This window comes from Tachypleus tridentatus, chromosome 6 (assembly GCF_004210375.1).
Source record: "Tachypleus tridentatus isolate NWPU-2018 chromosome 6, ASM421037v1, whole genome shotgun sequence".
Lineage (NCBI taxonomy): Eukaryota > Metazoa > Arthropoda > Merostomata > Xiphosura > Limulidae > Tachypleus > Tachypleus tridentatus.
In genome coordinates, this window is record NC_134830.1 from 97,561,356 (window position 1) to 97,580,740 (window position 19,385).

The window sequence follows — 19,385 nt, forward strand, 5'->3', positions numbered from 1 at the left end:
ATGATTGTACTTCTATCAAGTGGTATTTCAGTATAAATTCTTAACATATGAAACAATAAGGTTAAGAATACTCTCTTTGATTAAAATATGTTCAGTAGTCCAACATAATTTTTTGCATGTATTGTACAATAATCATATAGATTTACTGAATCTTTTAAAAATCAGTATCATCCACAATTCTGCATTCTAATCAGTCATAAGGTTACCAGTATAACAGTATTTAACATCAAGCTTCATAGAGTTCATAACAATTTAGTTGACTCTTTATTAAATTTTACTTGTAGTAAAATTCCATACTCTTTGAATTGTTTGCAATATATTTTCTTTATTTATATGTTAATTAGTTCAGAGAGGAAGAAACTGAAGGCAGGAAAATTAAAACATTAGTTGTGAAAAAGGTAAGAATGTTTTTGACTGATTCAATTTTAATGGAATTATGCACCTACAACATTTTTAGGCTACAAATGTAATTTATAAATACAACAATTAAGTCTAGTGTAGGAATTAAGTGTTCACAGTTTGTTAGGGGCAATGGGTAGTTTTTATTTGAAACCTTTGGACTGGCATAAACTTAAAAAGAAGCTAGTAATAAAGATGTGCAACTTGTATGTAGAGTTTGTAGGTTGGAGGCTATCCTAATTAAAGTTCAGGCAATAGTTTAAGAGAAGTGTAGACTGTGTAAATGACAGGAGAATTTCAAGAGGAGCTTATACTTTTACATGCAAGGAATACATCAGCTAACATTAACTTTTAGGAAGTTAGAAATAGTACTAATAGGGCTAAAAATAGTGAATTTACTTTTAATGAGTCTATTCTGTTGAGCAATAAATTTCAGTCCTTGGCTTCTGCAGATGAGGAACTATTAGAAGGAGGAAAAACGAAAGGGTCACAGAAAAATGTGGATAATAAGGAGGTTATGGTATAGATGATTATTTCATAAGGTATGTGGATAGAATAGTCTGTGGGGCAAAGGGAGAAAAGAATCAGATTATGCTACTCAGGAGAACAGGTTGAGGATCAAATTGACAGAGCAGAAGATACAATAATGGGGGTTAGCAAAGATACAGTTTTGTGGTGCATGTAGGGGCTAATGATGTATGGAAAGGTAGGTCAGAGGATTTAATTAATTAGTACAAATGGTTGATAAAGGCATTTTAAGAAAAGGGTCATTAACTTAATTGTGTCCAAAATATTGCCAAAAATTAATTGTGGGAATGAAATTAGGAGTAGATTACTAAAGCTAAATGCTAGGCTTAGGTAACTTTGCAAGGATGAGCAGATAGGCTAGTTGGACTTGTGGGGTCAGCTCAATGGGAGAAGGAAACTTTTTGAAATGGGTGGTTTACATTTAAATAGGTTAGGGGCTGGCTTATTTGCAAGGGCTACTAACTCAGCTGTAAGAAAAGATTTAAACTAGAACTGGACAGTGGTGAGATCCAGAAAAATCTAACTGCAAAAATAATAAGAAGTAGAGAAGACTTTAACATAGGAAATGAGCATTGTAGTAGTTATAAGGATAGGCTTAACTGTTATTACTGTAATGCTATAAGTGTAAGAAATAAAATAGATGACTCAGGACAATGATAGGAATTGAATATTTTGATATAATGGGAATAACTGAAATGGTTAAATGTAGATGATTTTGATGATTGAAATGTCTTTTGAAATACAAAGTCCCAGGCTATTTAATGTGTAAGCTATTAAGTTACATCCTGTCAAAGTTGAGGATATCAAAGATAGTAGCAAGGAGATTGAATATTTTTAGGTTTTAATTAGTAGATATTAAAGGGAAAAGGTTTTAGTGGGAATTTATTACAGACAACCAAATGTGATACTGATGGAATTCATGAGAAACTTCACATTGAGATTAAGATTTCAGCTGTTAATGAGGTCATAATAACAAGTACTTTTTAGGTTTTAATTAGTAGATATTAAAGGGAAAAGGTTTTAGTGGGAATTTATTACAGACAACCAAATGTGATACTGATGGAATTCATTAGAAACTTCACATTGAGATTAAGATTTCAGCTGTTAATGAGGTCATAATAACAAGTACTTTTTAATTTCAGGCATATAGATTGAGCAATTCTAGAATCAAACTGTGAGGAAAGAAGGTTTTTTAATACTTTTCAGAATGGTTTTCTTCACAAGTAATTTAAAATAACTACCAGAAATAATGCTATTTTAGGTTTATTGTTAACTTCTGTTAAGGACTTACCATTATATATTTATTTTAATACCCATGATTGTTTCAGTGCACTTTCTTTTTCATGTATGATGCATGTTCTTGACTGTGTGTTGCACAAGTCCTGCCTTTTCTTGAACATTTTATTAAGTTTCTTGAGAGTAAGAATCAACAATATTTGTTTTAAAAAAGGCTGGCGTCTATTTTAAATTGTAGAAACTTCAAGAAACTTGCATAAAGGCAGCTAGCCGAGAGATAGAAGAAAAATATCATTAGTCAGCTACAGTTAGTGTACTAGTTCTGGGAAGCTATAATTGTGATTAACCCCTATTAATTGGAAAATTATGGAATTTGGCCAAGAATATTTATAGATTTTGACAATAACCAACTATTCAACATCAATGAATTAACATTGGATGTTAGTAGTTCTATGAGGACATTAGATATTGTTGCCAGTGAAAACTTACAGGTGCTTCAAGCTTATCCAGACATCAAAGATGTTTACAGATATATCAACAAAGAATAAATTTGGTCGCCATGAGCATTAATAAAAGATTCAGTTCCAGACCAGATACAGGACTCAGTATTGTTTATATCTTTGTAAAACTGTCATACATAAACCATCATTTGTAAATAACTATTATTATATAGTTTTTTTATTTTACATATTAAAATATAATTGCATTAAAGAAAATTGTGTGTATCAGTCTTGTTGATAAATACCATAAATGTGATACATATTAATATTTAACTAATTTCCAAATACAATTTTCTGCTTATTTGAAATAGTAATATCTTAACATACTTTACATAATAAATCAGATACTTAACCAGGTTAAATTATAATACATAACAGCTATTTTAGTAATTTATTCAACTTTAGTAAATGTTTTATGTAATTTTATAGCATTGTTAGGTGCTAATGATAAGCAGAGATTTTTAGTGGAAGAGTTGTTGAAATGTTGGTAAGCCATGTTTAGGAAAGATTGTGAATGCATTGCATTATTCAGACTTTAGACAGCTACCAGTATGCCATTGTAACATTTTATGACTGGAAATTCTAGTTTTATTTGTTTTGCAAGTGAAGGAGTCAGTAATGTCAAGATTTTATTCTTCATATAAAGTCAAGACAGCTTAGTCTGCTGTGATTCTTAGCTGATCAAGTGTATGTCCACTTCCATCCCTCATTTGTTTGGTTCCATTTTTGAGTTCAGTTGCCAGCCATATATAACTTCATTATTTAGCAATAAATTTTTCTTTACACTTGTTTATGAATTGTCAGTAAGTTTGTGTCTGTATAGTGAGTTTTTGAAATAGTTAAAAAGAAATTGTTAATTTATATAAGTTTAAGCATTTATTTCTCTTCTGTTTAGAAAGGTCCAATAAACATATCCCTCAAGAAGGGTGATGAACTCCATCTCAAAGATCGAATACTAGTGTCAGAAATATGGCCAGGAGATTGTATTCCACTCAAAGGAGAACTTCAGGAAGATGATGAGATCCTGATGATTGAGAATGCTCGGCTTAAAAATAAGTCCTTGACAATTGCTAATGCAGCTTTAAGAAATGCTATGTCTAATTCAAGCGTAAGTAATATAATATTAATTGGTATAGAATATTTCAAACTTTTTTCTATATATTAAAAATTGTATGCCTTGAGAGTGTATGCACGTGTGTGTTTTCTTATAGCAGAGCCACATTGGGCTTTCTGCTGAGTCCACTGATGGGAACTGAACCAATGATTTTAGTGTTGTAAATCCATAGACTTACTGCTGTAACTGGTGGAAGACGAGAGTGTATCCCAAAAATGAAAATGTTTAATTTATTAAATTTGAATTTTGAAACAGAAAATGTTAAAAGCATTAATTTATTTTTCTTCTTGCATTAAAAGTATGCCAGGCATCTTGAATACACTTGTTTAAGAAACCTCAAACTATATTTTTGGAGAAAGCGTTAAAGCAAAGTATTCATAATAAACATTTTTTGGTTTTATGATGAAAAAAGATAATTTTTTTCTTTCCAGGAATATTTTCAAATTGTATTTGCAAAACGGACATAGCTAGGATCTTAATGCAAGTACTTCTTTCATATTTTTAACGTTGTTTTGATTAATGTGTTAAAAGTTAAATGATAGAAATTCAGTATGTTGTTTGTTTTAACTTTGCTCTACAGAAAGTGTTTTGAGAGCTAATTAAGTACCCTAGATGTTGTAATATATTGTATACTAGGCATAGGGAAAGATTATATTTAAGGACAACATGTGTTATGTTGGTCCATCCACACTATCATATTCATTGCACTAAACCATAAGATAAAATAAAACATTAAAACCAGTCATTATCATTTATATGTTCATCAAGTCTTCCTTTTAAACTCCCTTAACGTAACTGCATGCACCACATCTGAAGACAACTCATTGCAAAGGCAAAACACTATGTTAGAAAAATACACTTATCTTAGCTGAAGATGACTCCTACTCTGCCAAATTTATGTGTCTTAATTGTAGTCTTACCATTGTAGCTACATTACCCATTCCTATAATAAGTTAAAAACCTGAATCAGATATCTTGATGTATCCTCACATAACCCTTCCATCTCGGGTATCATTCTAGTAGACCTTCTCCAACTCTTCCCAGCAGTTCAATGTTCTTTTTAAGATAATAAGCCCAAGAGTGAACATAATACTCGAAATATGTTCTAAAGAAAGACCTAGATAATAACTTTAAACTTATATTCAATATTTCTTCACTATGAATGTTTGGCATTTCAGTATAATGTTAATTATGGTTCGCTATTCTGATTTTTCAGTACACTAACTAGGGATTAGGGACATTATCAGTTAGAATTGGAGCACAGGCCCTAGGTGCCAGTGCCTAGCAATGTCTCTGAACAGCACATTGCTTTGATGGGTTAAGAAACTGATCAATCGGAACAGAAGATACTTGAGCAAGCAATGAGATCAGTCTACTCAATCAGTGAGATGCAGGTTCTGATCTTGAATTTGACTTTAGAAGAGAATAATGATGAAAATGACTCAGAACCATCACTGAGAACCCAGTTTCAGTACTTCTCAATCAGCTAATCAGAGGGGGGGTTATTGCCCCAACTAGGACCTAGCAGTAAAAAGAGGCCATGAAAGCAAGCTCTAACTGGACCTGATCCACTTTCTAGATTTATATCTACTACCAGTACCAGAGATAACAATTGGGCTTAAGTAGCTAAATCTGCAAGATAGACACAAGTAATGACTAAGTTTTTCCAAAGAACAGGTGGGATGCTGATGTACATACTGATATCAATGATAAATCAATACCCTTTGACTGTTTTATGGCTCTGATTACAGAAGATCTAAGTAATGCTGTCATCACTGCTAACAATAAGTATACCAAAACACAAGTTGAAAAATATGCCTGCCCAGAAATGGTCAAGGTATTTGAACTGGACTCTCTTTACCCTTCTATCACCAAATGTTCAAGAAGGAGAGGTTAAATGTGGGTACCCCTGAAGGGAAATACAAATTTAAAATTATATAAGATATGGTGATAATTATCAGTAAATCATGAAAATAATTTGAAAAGTGTACAGAATGAAAAATTATAGGTTTAAAGAGTTAAGCTTTAAGCAATCTCCAATTATATAAGTTTTGTTTCATACTGTACATATATTTGTCTGTTTAGGTAAACTTTTTGTGCATGATTGTAATAAAACCTTCTCTCAACATTGTACATTTGTTTCTGTGTTTAGCTCATAATGAAGTTTTCTTTATTACCCATTCAACTCATCTTTAAACTGAATAAAGTTATTATCTGATCTTTCAAACAAATATAATTTAACACACAAATACTTTCACAATTTACAAAGTAAAGGAAAACATACAGAAACTATATACAGTGGTCCCTTTTTTAATGAGGGCTTCCATAAAGAGATTTAACATTTTTCCTCCACATAATTTTTCAATTCCTTTAATGATAAAAATTCCATTTATTGAGTACTGTACAATATCATGTTTTCACTTCAGTGTGCTGGCACCATGAAAATTTCTATACAGAATATAGAAATATTTACATTTTCCTCTTAGCCAATCACAGAACCTGAGAGATTTGGCTGTAAAATCCCTTTTCTGTGGCTCTGGTGAATGCTGTATGTGTGTATTACCAATAAAGAGAAAGGTAATACTACATATAATATATAAAATTGGCTCTAAACCATACTGATTGGCTAACAGATGACTGTTTTAAAATAATACGATGCTTGTTAAATCAACAGACCAAGAGTAAGGGATACTGCCTACCTTTTGCCTTTATTGTTACATATTCATATTTATAGTTTTGCCTTAACAGTAACTGCATATTGTATTTATCAAATTAGCTTATCTGCACTTTTAGTTACACATACTGGCATTTTGGGGCCTGAAAAGGAGACACTATAATATACGTCTGGTGTGTGTGTGTGTGCAAGCTGTAAGATCTGTATATTTCATTGGGTATTATGTCATAGTTTAATTCTTAACTTATTCATTTAAATTTAAACTTGCTTGATAGCTATTTTGAAAACTGTGCTTCATTAGTGAAATGTTCAAGCCATTTTGTGATACCATAATAAGATTTAGTATCTGTACAAGTTTCAGTCTGAGGAAAATACTTTAAATTCAAGAAATTGATAATATGTTCATAAGGTGTGCAAAGTTCTTAGCAGAAATAGGATGGGTAGAACAATTGTAAAAAAAAAACAATTGGTAAACTGTTAGCTTCAAAGAATTTTGTCAAGAAATGTGCAGAAATGAATTTTAAGTTACACAAATACATGCCACAAAATGAAAAAATATTAAAGTATTTTTGAGTTAAAGTAAAGTTTGAGGTATAGTCAGAATTAACATCTAAAATGATATTAAAATTTGTCTGAAAAATTGTATTAAGTGGCAAAAAAAAAGATATAAAAACCCAAATAAAACCATCTCTTCAGAATTTGGAGTTAAATTACTTTTTAAATCCTAAACTTTTATACACGAAAGTGTATCTCACACACAAATGAATTATTTTAACACTTAGAAATGGTAAAATATTTATTATGTTTATTCATTTAACAGTCACCTGTTGCAAAAATACTGTACACATTTCCAATTACTTATTCCAGACGATTATTATTTGACACTTTTCATGTTTATGACAATGATGGAGTTTTATTCAAATGTTTTGTAACCAATCTTGAGAAAATGAGTGCATTCATAATTTATTTTATTTGTAAGGCACTACTTATTACTGTGGGTAAATATGGATGTATTTCTGGATACTCTTCAAGTAGCCTAAATTTAAATCAACTACACATTTAGTCAAATGCGTTTTGACCAATCTCAGAGAATGAGGATACTCATAGCATATGTTTTTCATTAGGCAAATGCATGTTTACCCAAAGCAACAATCTAGTATATTTTGGATATTCTTAAAGTAGCCTAAATTTAAAGTCAAAGAAGTTAAAAATTAGAATTACATGAATTTATTTAAGCTATAAAACTTCTTAATTATAAATTTATCTTACAAAATCTGAAAACCACAAGGGAATGAATAAGAAAGTCTTTAGTATAGTGTTATTGTATTTACAGGAAACAATATTTAATTCTCTACATTAGCTGAAGAAACCTAGCATTTTTACATTGATGATATTATAAGAGTTAACATTTTTTAATGTTAGCTGTGCCACTATAACCAAATTTTCAGTATTTTTTACATAAAAGAAGAAACTTCTACTTTCATAATATAGCAATTTGGATTAATCAATGTCAACCATGTATTCTTGAATTAACCTAAATAAGTGAAAGATAAAATAATGTTAACAATAAAATTTGAAAGTGTACATCTTTGTTTCTAGTAGTTATAATTTGATTGATATGAAGTATTTGTGTATGTGTGTGTGTGCCTGTGTATACACATACAGAGAGAGAGAGAGATCATTGTAAACAGAATGTCTGTTCTAAACATTTCTAACTAAGTTGTTACTTACACATGCATAGTACCTGCATTTTAATATATTTTAGACATCAACAACAGGAAAAACATCTTTTTGCAGAGAATTCTAACTTCTATACACTGAAAGATAGATTCTGTAACAAGTCTGTTGTAGAAACTGCAAGAACCTTAACAATACTAACTTTGTGTGTGTGTGTGTGTGGTAAAGTAAATCAGACTAAAAGTGCCACGTATATTATATACACTTCACCATTATAAGACAGCCAAGAGTATTTCTTTGATTTGCTGACCCAAGCTGTACCGATGAGACTCGAACAGGTGAAATTGTAGTCCACAGTAAAGAATACAGCCAGTCAAGGAATGCATTAGGCTTTTATGTGACAAATGTTTTCAATTAGAGAAATCCTTATATATGTGTGTGTGTACACACGTGCACATGCACATCATTAAACAGCTGGTGTGGTCTATACCATCAAATAATAGACTGGGAGAAATTTCATAATATTATTCACATGTCCAAAATAATTGAGGTTACTGTGTAGATAAAGTAGCAATAAAATACTGTAACAGTTTCTTTTTAACTATTTCAAAAACTTACTATACAGACACAAACTTACTGACAATTCATAAACAAGTGTAAAGAAAAAAAGTTATTGCTAAATAATGAAGTACAGGAAACTGCCAAATAATGACTGAAATATCATGACAAATATATACTCATGAATTGTCAAGTTTTATTTCATTGTTAGGAATATCCTCAGTCAGATAGACTGAGGTGATTGTAATAAGTGTGAAGCTCTACTTAATATTTAATAATAGAAAACTGTCAGGAAATTATAATTTTTAGGCATGAAAAGACTCGCAGTAAGTGGAATGGGGAAGGATCAAAGGAGTTAACCATGTTCTGAAGACTTCTAATTTGTGCCATAACTCTTATGCACATTATATATAGAATAAAGACAAGAGAAGTGTTGTTGAAGACTAATGTTTAAAGGTGATGTTAGCTCACCTGACCCAAGTCAGTCCACCACGTATGACTTCTGTAACATTCACCCCATTCCATCCTATTAGACCTATGTACTATCTATATTACAGCCAGATTGTAGGGTAGATCAGGAAAATGGTGGTGTTGAAGAGTATGATGTATGTGTGCCAACTGTCCATTTGAATCAGTAACGATCAATACGCCCAGAATGAGTTGACCAGTTGGAAACCTGAGAAAGTTAGGAGATTGGGAATTCCTTTGGTTTCTTGGGTACTTTCTATGGGGGAGGATGGGTATCAGTACATGTTGAATCTGTAAACATGTTTAACCAGTATTTTAATTCTACACTCAATTAGAGTTTTTACCGATCAAAACTCAATCACCATTTGAGCTGTGACTTTTGGGTACTTAAAGTCAAGTTTTGGTATCAGTTGGCTCCAACTTCTCTAGATGAACTAAGTTCCATAATTAGAACCAGACAATCCCAACTTTCTGCATTCAACATAGACCACTCATAGTTGTAAAAACACCAGATGGGGAAAAAAACTGGAACCATGAAGCACGTTATCTATCATGCTCAAGACCATAGATGAAAAGGTATTGTTGTCTGGTGCATTGGACACGGGGGAGCTTGCTGCATTTTTGTTCAGATTTACCTTACAATCACTGATGACTAAATGGTTGTCTTCACAACCAGAGGATTGACAGTGATAACGAGTCACAGGCTACAGCTAGGATAAAATCCATATTAAAAGAAACCAAGTTTCTTGACCTCCCACTAGGCTTCATTGGTGCCATCAATATTAGCACAGGTAAAGGCAGAGAAAAGGGCTCAGAGAAGCAGCAGACCAGTGAAGCTTCCCATTAGTGTAGCATAGCATTATGGGACTTTTTGGTTCACCTAAGACAACCTATCCACTAAATTAAACTAAACACAAAAATGCCAGTCCTTCTTATTTAAAAAAATTCACTACCACTACCAGGAGACATTGCCAGATGCATTTGCAAAGGGAGCACAATGTCCCCCTAACCCAAGAAACCTTTTCAGAATTAAGTACATCTTGAGGAGTGCCAACACTATGAGAAGACTAGGGTAGAATAGGATCCTTAGCCAATGTGAGCAAGACAACTTCAATACAAAGAAATTTCCTCTTCAAAATATGAAGCTGGCATCTTGGATGAACATGCACTGCCTGGTTGGCAAGCATGGGTGTCCTATCTGATAGAAAAGATCAAGCAGAGGAAAACTCTCCACCATTGTGCAGCATCTGGGTCCTGGTTAGCTAATATAAAGAGAGCTGTGAACAGGATTCAGGACAACTTCACAAAAATGGAAGAATCCCACTGCAAGAAAGCAGAAGCCTTAAAGAAGTCTGCTGATAATGTTAGAGTTAGGGGGGAGCAAAAATGCAATTCTTTTGGGAAAAACTCAGTCAATGTAGATATTCTTTGTTATTCATTCACAATTTAGATTTGTGGGATAAATATTTGTTTTTTTAATTTGAGAATTGATCAAAGTAAATTGTAATTTATCATGACAAGAAACCCACTTGAAATAAAAACCCATTCCAAAGATAACTGGTATGCATATTAAAACTTTATTTTAAAGTACAGAACAATGTTTCGACCTTATGTATTTTAAAGACAGGTAGTGTGGGTATTAAAATTTTAATGCAAATTGGAGTTTCCTTTTATATTTTGTATGAAGTATTCAAGTTCAACTTATTTGTGCTGAAATATCTGCTGCTGGTATATTATAATGTTGAATGAAGCTAACAGCTGAGTAATGCTGGTTACTGGACAATGAAAGTATGTTAACATTATAGATCCATGCACTTTTTTTTTTTTTTTTAAATAAAGTTCTACTGGCTTTTCCAGAGATCAATCTTGAGAATGTATCTTCTGTTGATACATTCACTGATCCAGTAGGGGTGATTGATTACTTATCTTTCCAAGTATGCAAACTGTGTCTGAAACAAGTTTTCACTATCATTTTAATGTATTCAACCTGTATTTCTCATGCAACTTAAAATTCATTCCAGGTATCAAATACAGAACACTACCCTTTATTTCTTGATTGAATTTTGTTATTTGTGGGTTTACTTAGTATTTATCAGGAAAGCAGTTTCACCTGAAAATAAGGCAATGTATGCAGGTCTGGCTGTTTTTAACTTCTGAGAAAAAAAAAAAAAAAAAAGTTTGAACCACCCCTAGAATGGTTTTTAGTTATGAACTATTTATTTTGTATAAGAAACCCACTTGAAGTAAAAATGCATCTCGGAAGGCCAAAGATGATCTAGGAAGGTTGAAACATTATTCTCTGCTTTATTAATAAAGTATTAATACCCATACCAACTGTTCTGAGACCAATACAGTTGCTTACTGCTGAAAGGAAAATAGATGAGTCATCCCCCTCAAACTTTCCCCCAGATCTACAAATGCTTATGTCATTAAATAATAGCTATTAATTTCTGGAAAAATTGGAGAGGAAGTATGTGGTAACTAGCTGTCCTATTTTTCAATAGTTTGAACTTGCAGTAGCCTATGAATTGTTAAGAATCAAGAGGTGATTAAATATTTTCCAGAATGGTAGGTGTAGGGTCAACTTTAAATATCTGGCATATTTTATATCCTTCTGAAGTCAGTAATGGTGACAGATTGTGAGGTATCAAGCTCATTTCAACATCCTCTGTAATGTTGCTGATATTATATCAGCTTTATCAATAACATGTTAGTGATTGAGATAGCTAGTTGAGTGTGGGGTATATTTTGCTGTACTCAAGAACGTTACAACTCAAAGCTGCAAACTGTCTGTATCGTTTAGTAGTTTCACTTTTTTTTTTAAATAAAAGGCATAATGTAGTAAATTTCAAGAAAGTTTGAGATGGGGGTGGTGGTTTGGTTGGTTAAGTATTTAACTATATTTAAGATTCTATACTACAACCAGCTCTTTTGAAAAACAGGAATATTTTAAGTTTCTCCATATCTTGTTAAAAGTATTAAATTGAGATAAAAAAAAAAGTTTGAGAACAACATACTGTAAAGCATGTTATAATGGTATATGGACAGAGTCCCCAGGTTTTGGAAAAAAAAAAGTCTCATCCACATATGTACATATCTCTTCCTTCACAAAATTTAAAATTCAGTCAACTTAAACTATAGAACATTATTTTTTGATTGAATTTGCTGTTATTAACAGAGTTGCCTGTTGGGAAATCTGAATTGAAAAATACCATAGTATTTTCTTGTTATTAATAAAAAGGATGGTTAATACTCTCTGAACAACTCTAATGACAGTGGGTTCTTGAATGTTAGGTGCATTTCTATATGGTCCAGAATGCTAGAGTCTGGACAATTTTTATAAAAACCCTTACCATTGTCACTATGTAATTGTTTTTGAAAGTTTACTAGTAATGAAGGATTTTTTTTGTTTTTTTAAATCAAACAGGTTTATTTATGCTCATCTGATGGGTTGTATAGAATGATACTGTATTATCAACCTTACATTGCATTAAATAATTTTAATTGGTGTTAGTGAAAATATGAAAATTCATAGTCTACATTTTATGAATGGAACAGCTTAAAAGAGAAAGTTACCTCTATGAATTGTTTTTAAAAAACTGTAGATAACTATAGGAGAGAATACCTAGATTTAGACTATAGCTTCATTGGACTGTTTACAGTAGTAGTGTATTAGTTTTAATTCATTATGTTCCTTTGCTTCAAATGAATGAAAATTTTTCCTATTGATGTTGGTTACACTTCAAATTGTACTTAAAAGTAATAACAACAAAGTGGGATGTGATTGTGAAACTAGTACATTTCAGATTTTTCAAGTTTGGGATACAGTGTTGTAGAACTTGTATTTTTGATACAGTAGAAAGAGTACTAGTCTTACTGCTGCTAATAAATTGTTTAGAAGTTTGTTAAATGATCTTTGTTCTTTACTTATAGAAGAATACCACTTTTGTGAAAACTTTCCTAGAAAAATTTGACTCCCAAAATTTGTGATTATGCTTCTCCAAAATCTTACATTTTATAAGCTGTACTCATAAATGTAGAATATTGTATTAGTGTAGTGGTGTTTATCCTTATGGAAGTTCAATCTAATACAGTTTTAACTGACATACCAAACTTGTACGTTTCTGAAAATATTTTGCAGGATTATTTAAAATCACAATTAAATGATTATAAAAATGTAACAATAACATTTGTAATTTATTTGTGTATTCCACTTACTCTCTGGCTTTGCATGTAAAGTTAAGTCCTACATCCTGAGAAAGTAAGTTGTAAACTGACATTTGTTGAAAAAGTGGTTAGTAAACCAACTACTACTGTTATTAATACTATACAAAAGAAAGTTCAGAGATATTCAAAGTAATTATAGAAACATTTTAGGTAGAAAATAAGATTTAAATGTGTTAATTAAAATTTACTCTTACCTGTGGTTAAGAAGCTTGTAAAACACACTTTAGTGACTTATCATTAAAAGTATTTATAACTGACAAAAGAATAACAGAAATTGACTGGTATCTGCAGTTAATTCAAGCATTAGTTACATCATATAATACAGATTTTCTACCTAGAGTAATTTGCCAAAGCAGTCAGTGCTATTTTATAACTCTTAGTGTATTATTTCACACGTAAAAATGTCAAATTTTTAAAACTACCTGCAAGTGTTAGTGTGTGAAAAACAAACATCTAAATACAACTATGGGTGATGTTATATGACTAGCTTCAGTAAGAAAATTACAATGCAAATTCATCTGTTCAACATGTTAGATGCTCACACACATTTGCAACACAAACTTGTATGTATTTTATTAGATATTGTTCCAGTCATTCCGAACAGTTTATTTCAGTGTTCTTGACTAGTCTGAAAGTGAATAGTTACTTTAATCAAGTTAAAATGGCCTTTTGGAATCACTATCAAAGTGGAATAAAACAGTTTACCAACAGGACAACCTGCATTTGTTTTCTATCTCTATGTTTGAAACAATGCCCCCAGTGAAGTATAAAGTGCTGTTTATTATTTCAAAAAAAAAGAATAATTTTTTTTCATACTCCAAGACAGATTCAAGTTACATTACTTGCCTAGCAGATAACTTCAATGATTTGTAGAATAAATACTTAACAAAATTTAGTTAAAAACTTATAAATGGATGAAATTTAAGATTGAGCAATGTATCTAAAGTTAAGGCAAAACAAAATTAAAATCAGCATTGCATTATTATTTCAATGAGTTACAAGAATATGAGATTAAAAGGTTAACATTTCTTTTAGCCAGTCACTGGCATAATTCACCAAACAGCAAAATTATACACCAACTAATCTAAAACTAATATTTCTTAATATTGAAAAAAAAGGTAAACATGTAGAGTAAATAGTAAACAAATAATGCTACCTGTAAAAAACAAACTTAAAAATGTCACAAGCTACTCAAAAATAAGTAAATTATTAAATAAGAGACCAAAGTTATTACTATTAACAATTCAGTGCGTGTATTATATAAATAGTTGCATGTTTAAGAGGAGCCTTATCAATTTTCACTACAGACATTTTATGTGCAAGTATTGTTCTTCAACACAGAAATGACTATTTCATCATGCATTTCCTCTAGTTGCTGATTAAATATTTTATATTTATCTATACTACCAATAAGGGCTTGTGAATAAATAATACAGGGTGTTCAGAAAGTCACTGTGCACTTATATATTTATTAACAGACATGCTTCAATATAGAATACAGGAGGTAAATATGAATGACAATTATAAACAATGTTGAAAGTGACACCCATTGGCATCAATACAGGCCTGGATCCTTCTTATTTTGTTTCTAAACACCACTATCAGTTGCTGGCTTGAAATAGACTGAATCAAATGTGATTATAAAACTGCACAGTGACTTTCCACACAACCTGTATATCAGTGGCAGAAAACTAATTCCATTTTGACAAAGGATGCTATCCTTGTGTTAAAACATTGAGTTCTGGATCTATTCTTCATTTTATAGGTTTAGTAGCACCATTAATGTATATTAAGATTTATGCATACATTTTTCTTGATCACTTATAGATACACTATTAGTTTAGATAATATTTAAAACCTAAATTATAAAACTCTCAAGTATTTCCAGTATTTGTACAAATACTGGAAACAACTAGTGGTGCTATCAGAGTATATCTACTAACAAGATTGAGATGCATGTTATCTAGTTTAATTTAGAATTTATTCATAGCTAAAAGCATCTAGGTTTTGGAAAACATCTATATTTTGACAATTCAGTTTATTTTAATTCTAATCAGGTAACAATTTAGTGAATTGGAGGTTCTCCTATAACCACTTCTCATAACATTAAAATTGCAAGTCCAAAAATTAAGTGCTATATACTTTTAAGTCTAGCATCCATTTAATTAGTTATTGTACGTTTGTATTTTTGTTGTTGTTTGAAAAAACGTGTTAAGTCTTCTCTCCTTTCAAAAAGGGAAATTATTTTTTAAGGAAGCTTTGGTGATAGAACTGGGAGATGCTCATTGTGTCAAACAACAAACAGATTAATCAAAAGACATTTTACCACAAAATATTTATGCAATACAATAAATACATTAAATAATTAGAAAATGATATGTATTTCAAGAGATTATGTATCACAACCACTATGTTGTTTGTTTAATAACTAAACAAAAACAATGATTAACAGTCTACCAAAAACTCAAAAAGTTAGTACTTCTATTAAATATCACTCATTTTATAGAAAATACATTTTTTATCCTACACAACTAAATCCATTATTTGAAGTACAATTTACTAGATTTTAATTAACAAGACTGAATAGAGTACTTCAGCAAATACACATTTTGCACAATCACAGTAGAAAGGAAATTCTTCTATAAACAAATCTTGACATTCATTGAGGATGTTACTGCAAGAGTTGATTAATAAGATACTGTAGGTTTGATTTATCTTGAATTTCAAAAAGCATTTGCTAAGGTCACTCACAAAACAACTTAAATTAAGGGTGGGTGTGGGGAAAATGTTATTAAATTAGATAGAAATTTAGCTGGAGAGTAGAAAGCAAAGAATAGTAATAAGTGGTGTTAGATCTGACTGGATCACAGTGACAAGTGCTCTGTGCTGTTTGCAATTTATATTTGATGTTGACTCTGGAATGACTAATAAAATATTGAAGTTTACATATGAAATTAAGATTTTTAGGGTGGCTAACTGTATCAAAATATCCTGCACTGGGCCAATGTTGCAAATGATGTTTAACTATCAAAAATGTAAGGTGATGCATGTAGGTTTTCACAATTCAAATTACTGTTACAATTTAAATTAGAATACATCAGATACTGCAGTTGGAAAAGAAAAAGGAGAGTGTTGTGATTGAAAAATCACGTACCTCATCTAAGTAGTGTATTGTAGCTAGCAATAGAGCTAACAGAATTTTCAGTAGCATCTACAGAAATACTGAATAGAAGACAAGGGATTTTACTGTTGTTTCACTGTACAGATCACTCATCAGACTTCATTTAAAGTGCTTTAGTTTTTGTTTCCCTTCCTCAAAGACATTGCATTGTTGAAAGAAGTTTAGAGAAGAGGCAGTAGGATGATGCCAGAGGTTGTGGAACTGTTCTATGACTCCTCAGTCTCTAAAGTTGTTTTCTTGGGAGAGAGATGGGTCAGAGGTGAAAATTTGATACGTTTAAGATTAAGGGTGCAGATCCAAACTTTGTTTAGCAGTGAAAACAAGACAAGGGGGGCATAGGTTGAAATTGTGGCAGAGTAGGAGTCATCTGCAATTTTGACAGTTACTTTTCAAACAGGGTGGTTGATTTTTGGAATGAGTTGCCTTCAAACAGTGGAAGAGGTAGAAACCTTCAGAGTTCAAGAAAAGGTTGGATGAATACACAAGCAGTAAGAGGTGGTGATAATTTGTAGGTGCAAGGGACATCCTTGGCAGGCTATGCTAAAAAGTTTCTTTTTGTCCCTTTAAGATTTTACTTTAAAAAGTAAAAGACTTTTGCTTGAATACATCCAATATTTTGAAAGGAAGCTTGCCAAATTTGTTTTTCAAAAGAACTGATAAAAGAAATGGAACTTTATCAGTATTCATGTGATAACAAACTTTAACTGTTTACTATTATGATGTACATGTTAATTTTACAGCTTCTAACGGTGGATTGCAACAGACAAAAGCAAAACCTAGATTTTTAGAAGGCTACAAATAAAATCAACTAGGAGTTATGTAAAGAAAGTGCCTTCTCTGTCTGAAAGAATTGCAAAAAACAACTGATTTTACAATTCATTTAAATTTTTTTTAAAAAGATATATCCACTTAAAGGATGGGGAAAAAAAGATGTACTTGATTTAACAAGCATGCATTACTAGTTTTCTGTGTACATGTTTCTCATTGGAAGTCTAGTTGGATTAATAATTAAGAGAGCCTTGAACATTTACTTTATGATGGTGGCAATTACTGACCAGTTCTACTCTAGTAAATATTCAAGGAATATTCTGGAAGTTTAAATGCAAGTGTAACAAAACTTGGAGCTAAAACTAGCTATTCTTTTCTCTTCTATACAGGTATCACAGCATAAAGAGAGAGATGCACATAGCTAAACCCTTTCTTCCACAGACTCCAACTGAATCCCAGGAACATCTTCAATCTCCTCTACCCATTTATGTGGAATCCTACCATACTGATTGGCAAATAAAAGAATAGTGTTTGTTATCCAAATTTATATTACAAAACTTTATAAAATACTATTACTACATTAAATCTAATATGTAACTGCTACATTAAAAGATTTCTTCATTAAGAGTAAGCAATATAAACATTGATGTGAATTTGGAATTTATATTTCAAGAGACAAGCAGTTTTGTCAAAGTAAGCTAACTAATGAAACTAAATATATTGTACTCTTAAACATTAGAAAGGCAACAGCAGAAAAATAAGATGTGAACAGACATAATTTGAAATTACAACTGGGAAGCTATTGGAGGTTGCAGTAACCATTTAATAAAATACTAACATGTAAAACAGTATGCTTACCTGGCTAACTACATCTAATTAAATTACAAACCTAGATGCCAAACCTTGACTAAGTTCAACTGCTATAAATACCTGAATATCACTTAGTGTTTTGAGAAACCTCAGGTTCAATGGTTGAACATGTTCCATGGTAGGGATGTTATAATCATGTCCCATGTAATGGATACGGCTCACTGGGCACACTACACATGCTGTACCACTTCCAAAAATCTCTAGTAGCTATACAAAGACATTAATTCACATACATCAGATTCCCTTATAAACTGAACTTTCTCATTGTGTGAGTGTTTTGTAAGACAGGAGTAATATGTTCAAGCAACAAAGTTTTACTTATATTAAATGTTACACATTGCATAGTACAGTATATTAAAATAATTTAAAAAGGTTTAATGAATAGTAAGTTGCAAAAATAATTGAATCCTAATCCCTTTACAACCATCGGACATCTTGCTTACCAAAGACACTTTTGGTAGATAAATTAGAGACATATCCACTCACCAGAACTGTATATATTACCAACACATCAAAAAGCTCCTGAATGAATTCAAACTATATTCAGAACATTAAACTACTGGAAGACAGTTACAGGATGAGTCACACTATTCATGTATATCTCGCAAAGAGCCAAATATAAAACTTTCCACATAACATATATAAATAAAATGACCATGTAAAATAACATATATAAAAATTTCAGACAACAGTAATAGCAAGTACAATTTGAAAAAACACAGTTCATGTTATATTAGTATATTACAATACTTCTGAAGACACTTAAAGATCATACCAGAATTTGTTTTCATTTGATGTATCACACAGATAAATGCACTCTTTTATTGTATACTACAGATTATTTGTACCAAGATTTACTTTATCTAGCTAAAAACCAAAATGAGAATATTTAATTATTAAGAGTTAGGAATTAAAACTTTATAGTGGTCCCAAAATTTCTGCTTGGAAGGAATCTAACAGACACCAATTTGATATTGGAACTGCAGATAGCCTGATGTGGCTTTGCTATAAGAAAAACAAAGAAATGTAGTAAAATTAAAAAATAGTGTGCATTTGTTTTTACCCGGTTTTCCTTTAGAGCATGTAGTACTTCTTTCATAGTTATCAGTCTTTCAGATACCTTGAACTCATTCTGTAAAGGAGAAACAAGTTTTTAGTATGTGAAACAGGCATTTTGGAAAAAAG

General features: G+C 31.3%; 2 protein-coding genes across 4 annotated transcripts in view; one reads left to right on the top strand and one right to left on the bottom strand.

The window, feature by feature from the left end:
• The window catches only part of LOC143253133 (uncharacterized), a 91,535-nt gene extending 73,359 nt beyond the window's left edge, over positions 1-18,176 (top strand). For all 3 annotated transcript variants that reach the window (XM_076506460.1, XM_076506462.1, XM_076506461.1), the window contains 4 exons: positions 345-398; positions 3,559-3,771; positions 4,209-4,257; positions 17,720-18,176. In XM_076506460.1, coding sequence (XP_076362575.1) covers positions 345-398; positions 3,559-3,771; positions 4,209-4,244 — 303 coding nt within the window. In that variant the 3' untranslated portion in view covers positions 4,245-4,257; positions 17,720-18,176. The remainder of the gene's footprint in view (positions 1-344; positions 399-3,558; positions 3,772-4,208; positions 4,258-17,719) is intronic.
• Positions 14,142-19,385, bottom strand: part of LOC143253135 (branched-chain-amino-acid aminotransferase, cytosolic-like) — a 36,291-nt gene continuing 31,047 nt past the window's right edge. Inside the window, exons 9-11 of the mRNA XM_076506472.1 lie at positions 19,264-19,332; positions 18,261-18,407; positions 14,142-17,835 (exon numbers count right to left, since the gene is read on the bottom strand). Of these exons, the coding sequence (XP_076362587.1) occupies positions 17,752-17,835; positions 18,261-18,407; positions 19,264-19,332 (300 nt within the window). The 3' untranslated portion in view covers positions 14,142-17,751. The remainder of the gene's footprint in view (positions 17,836-18,260; positions 18,408-19,263; positions 19,333-19,385) is intronic.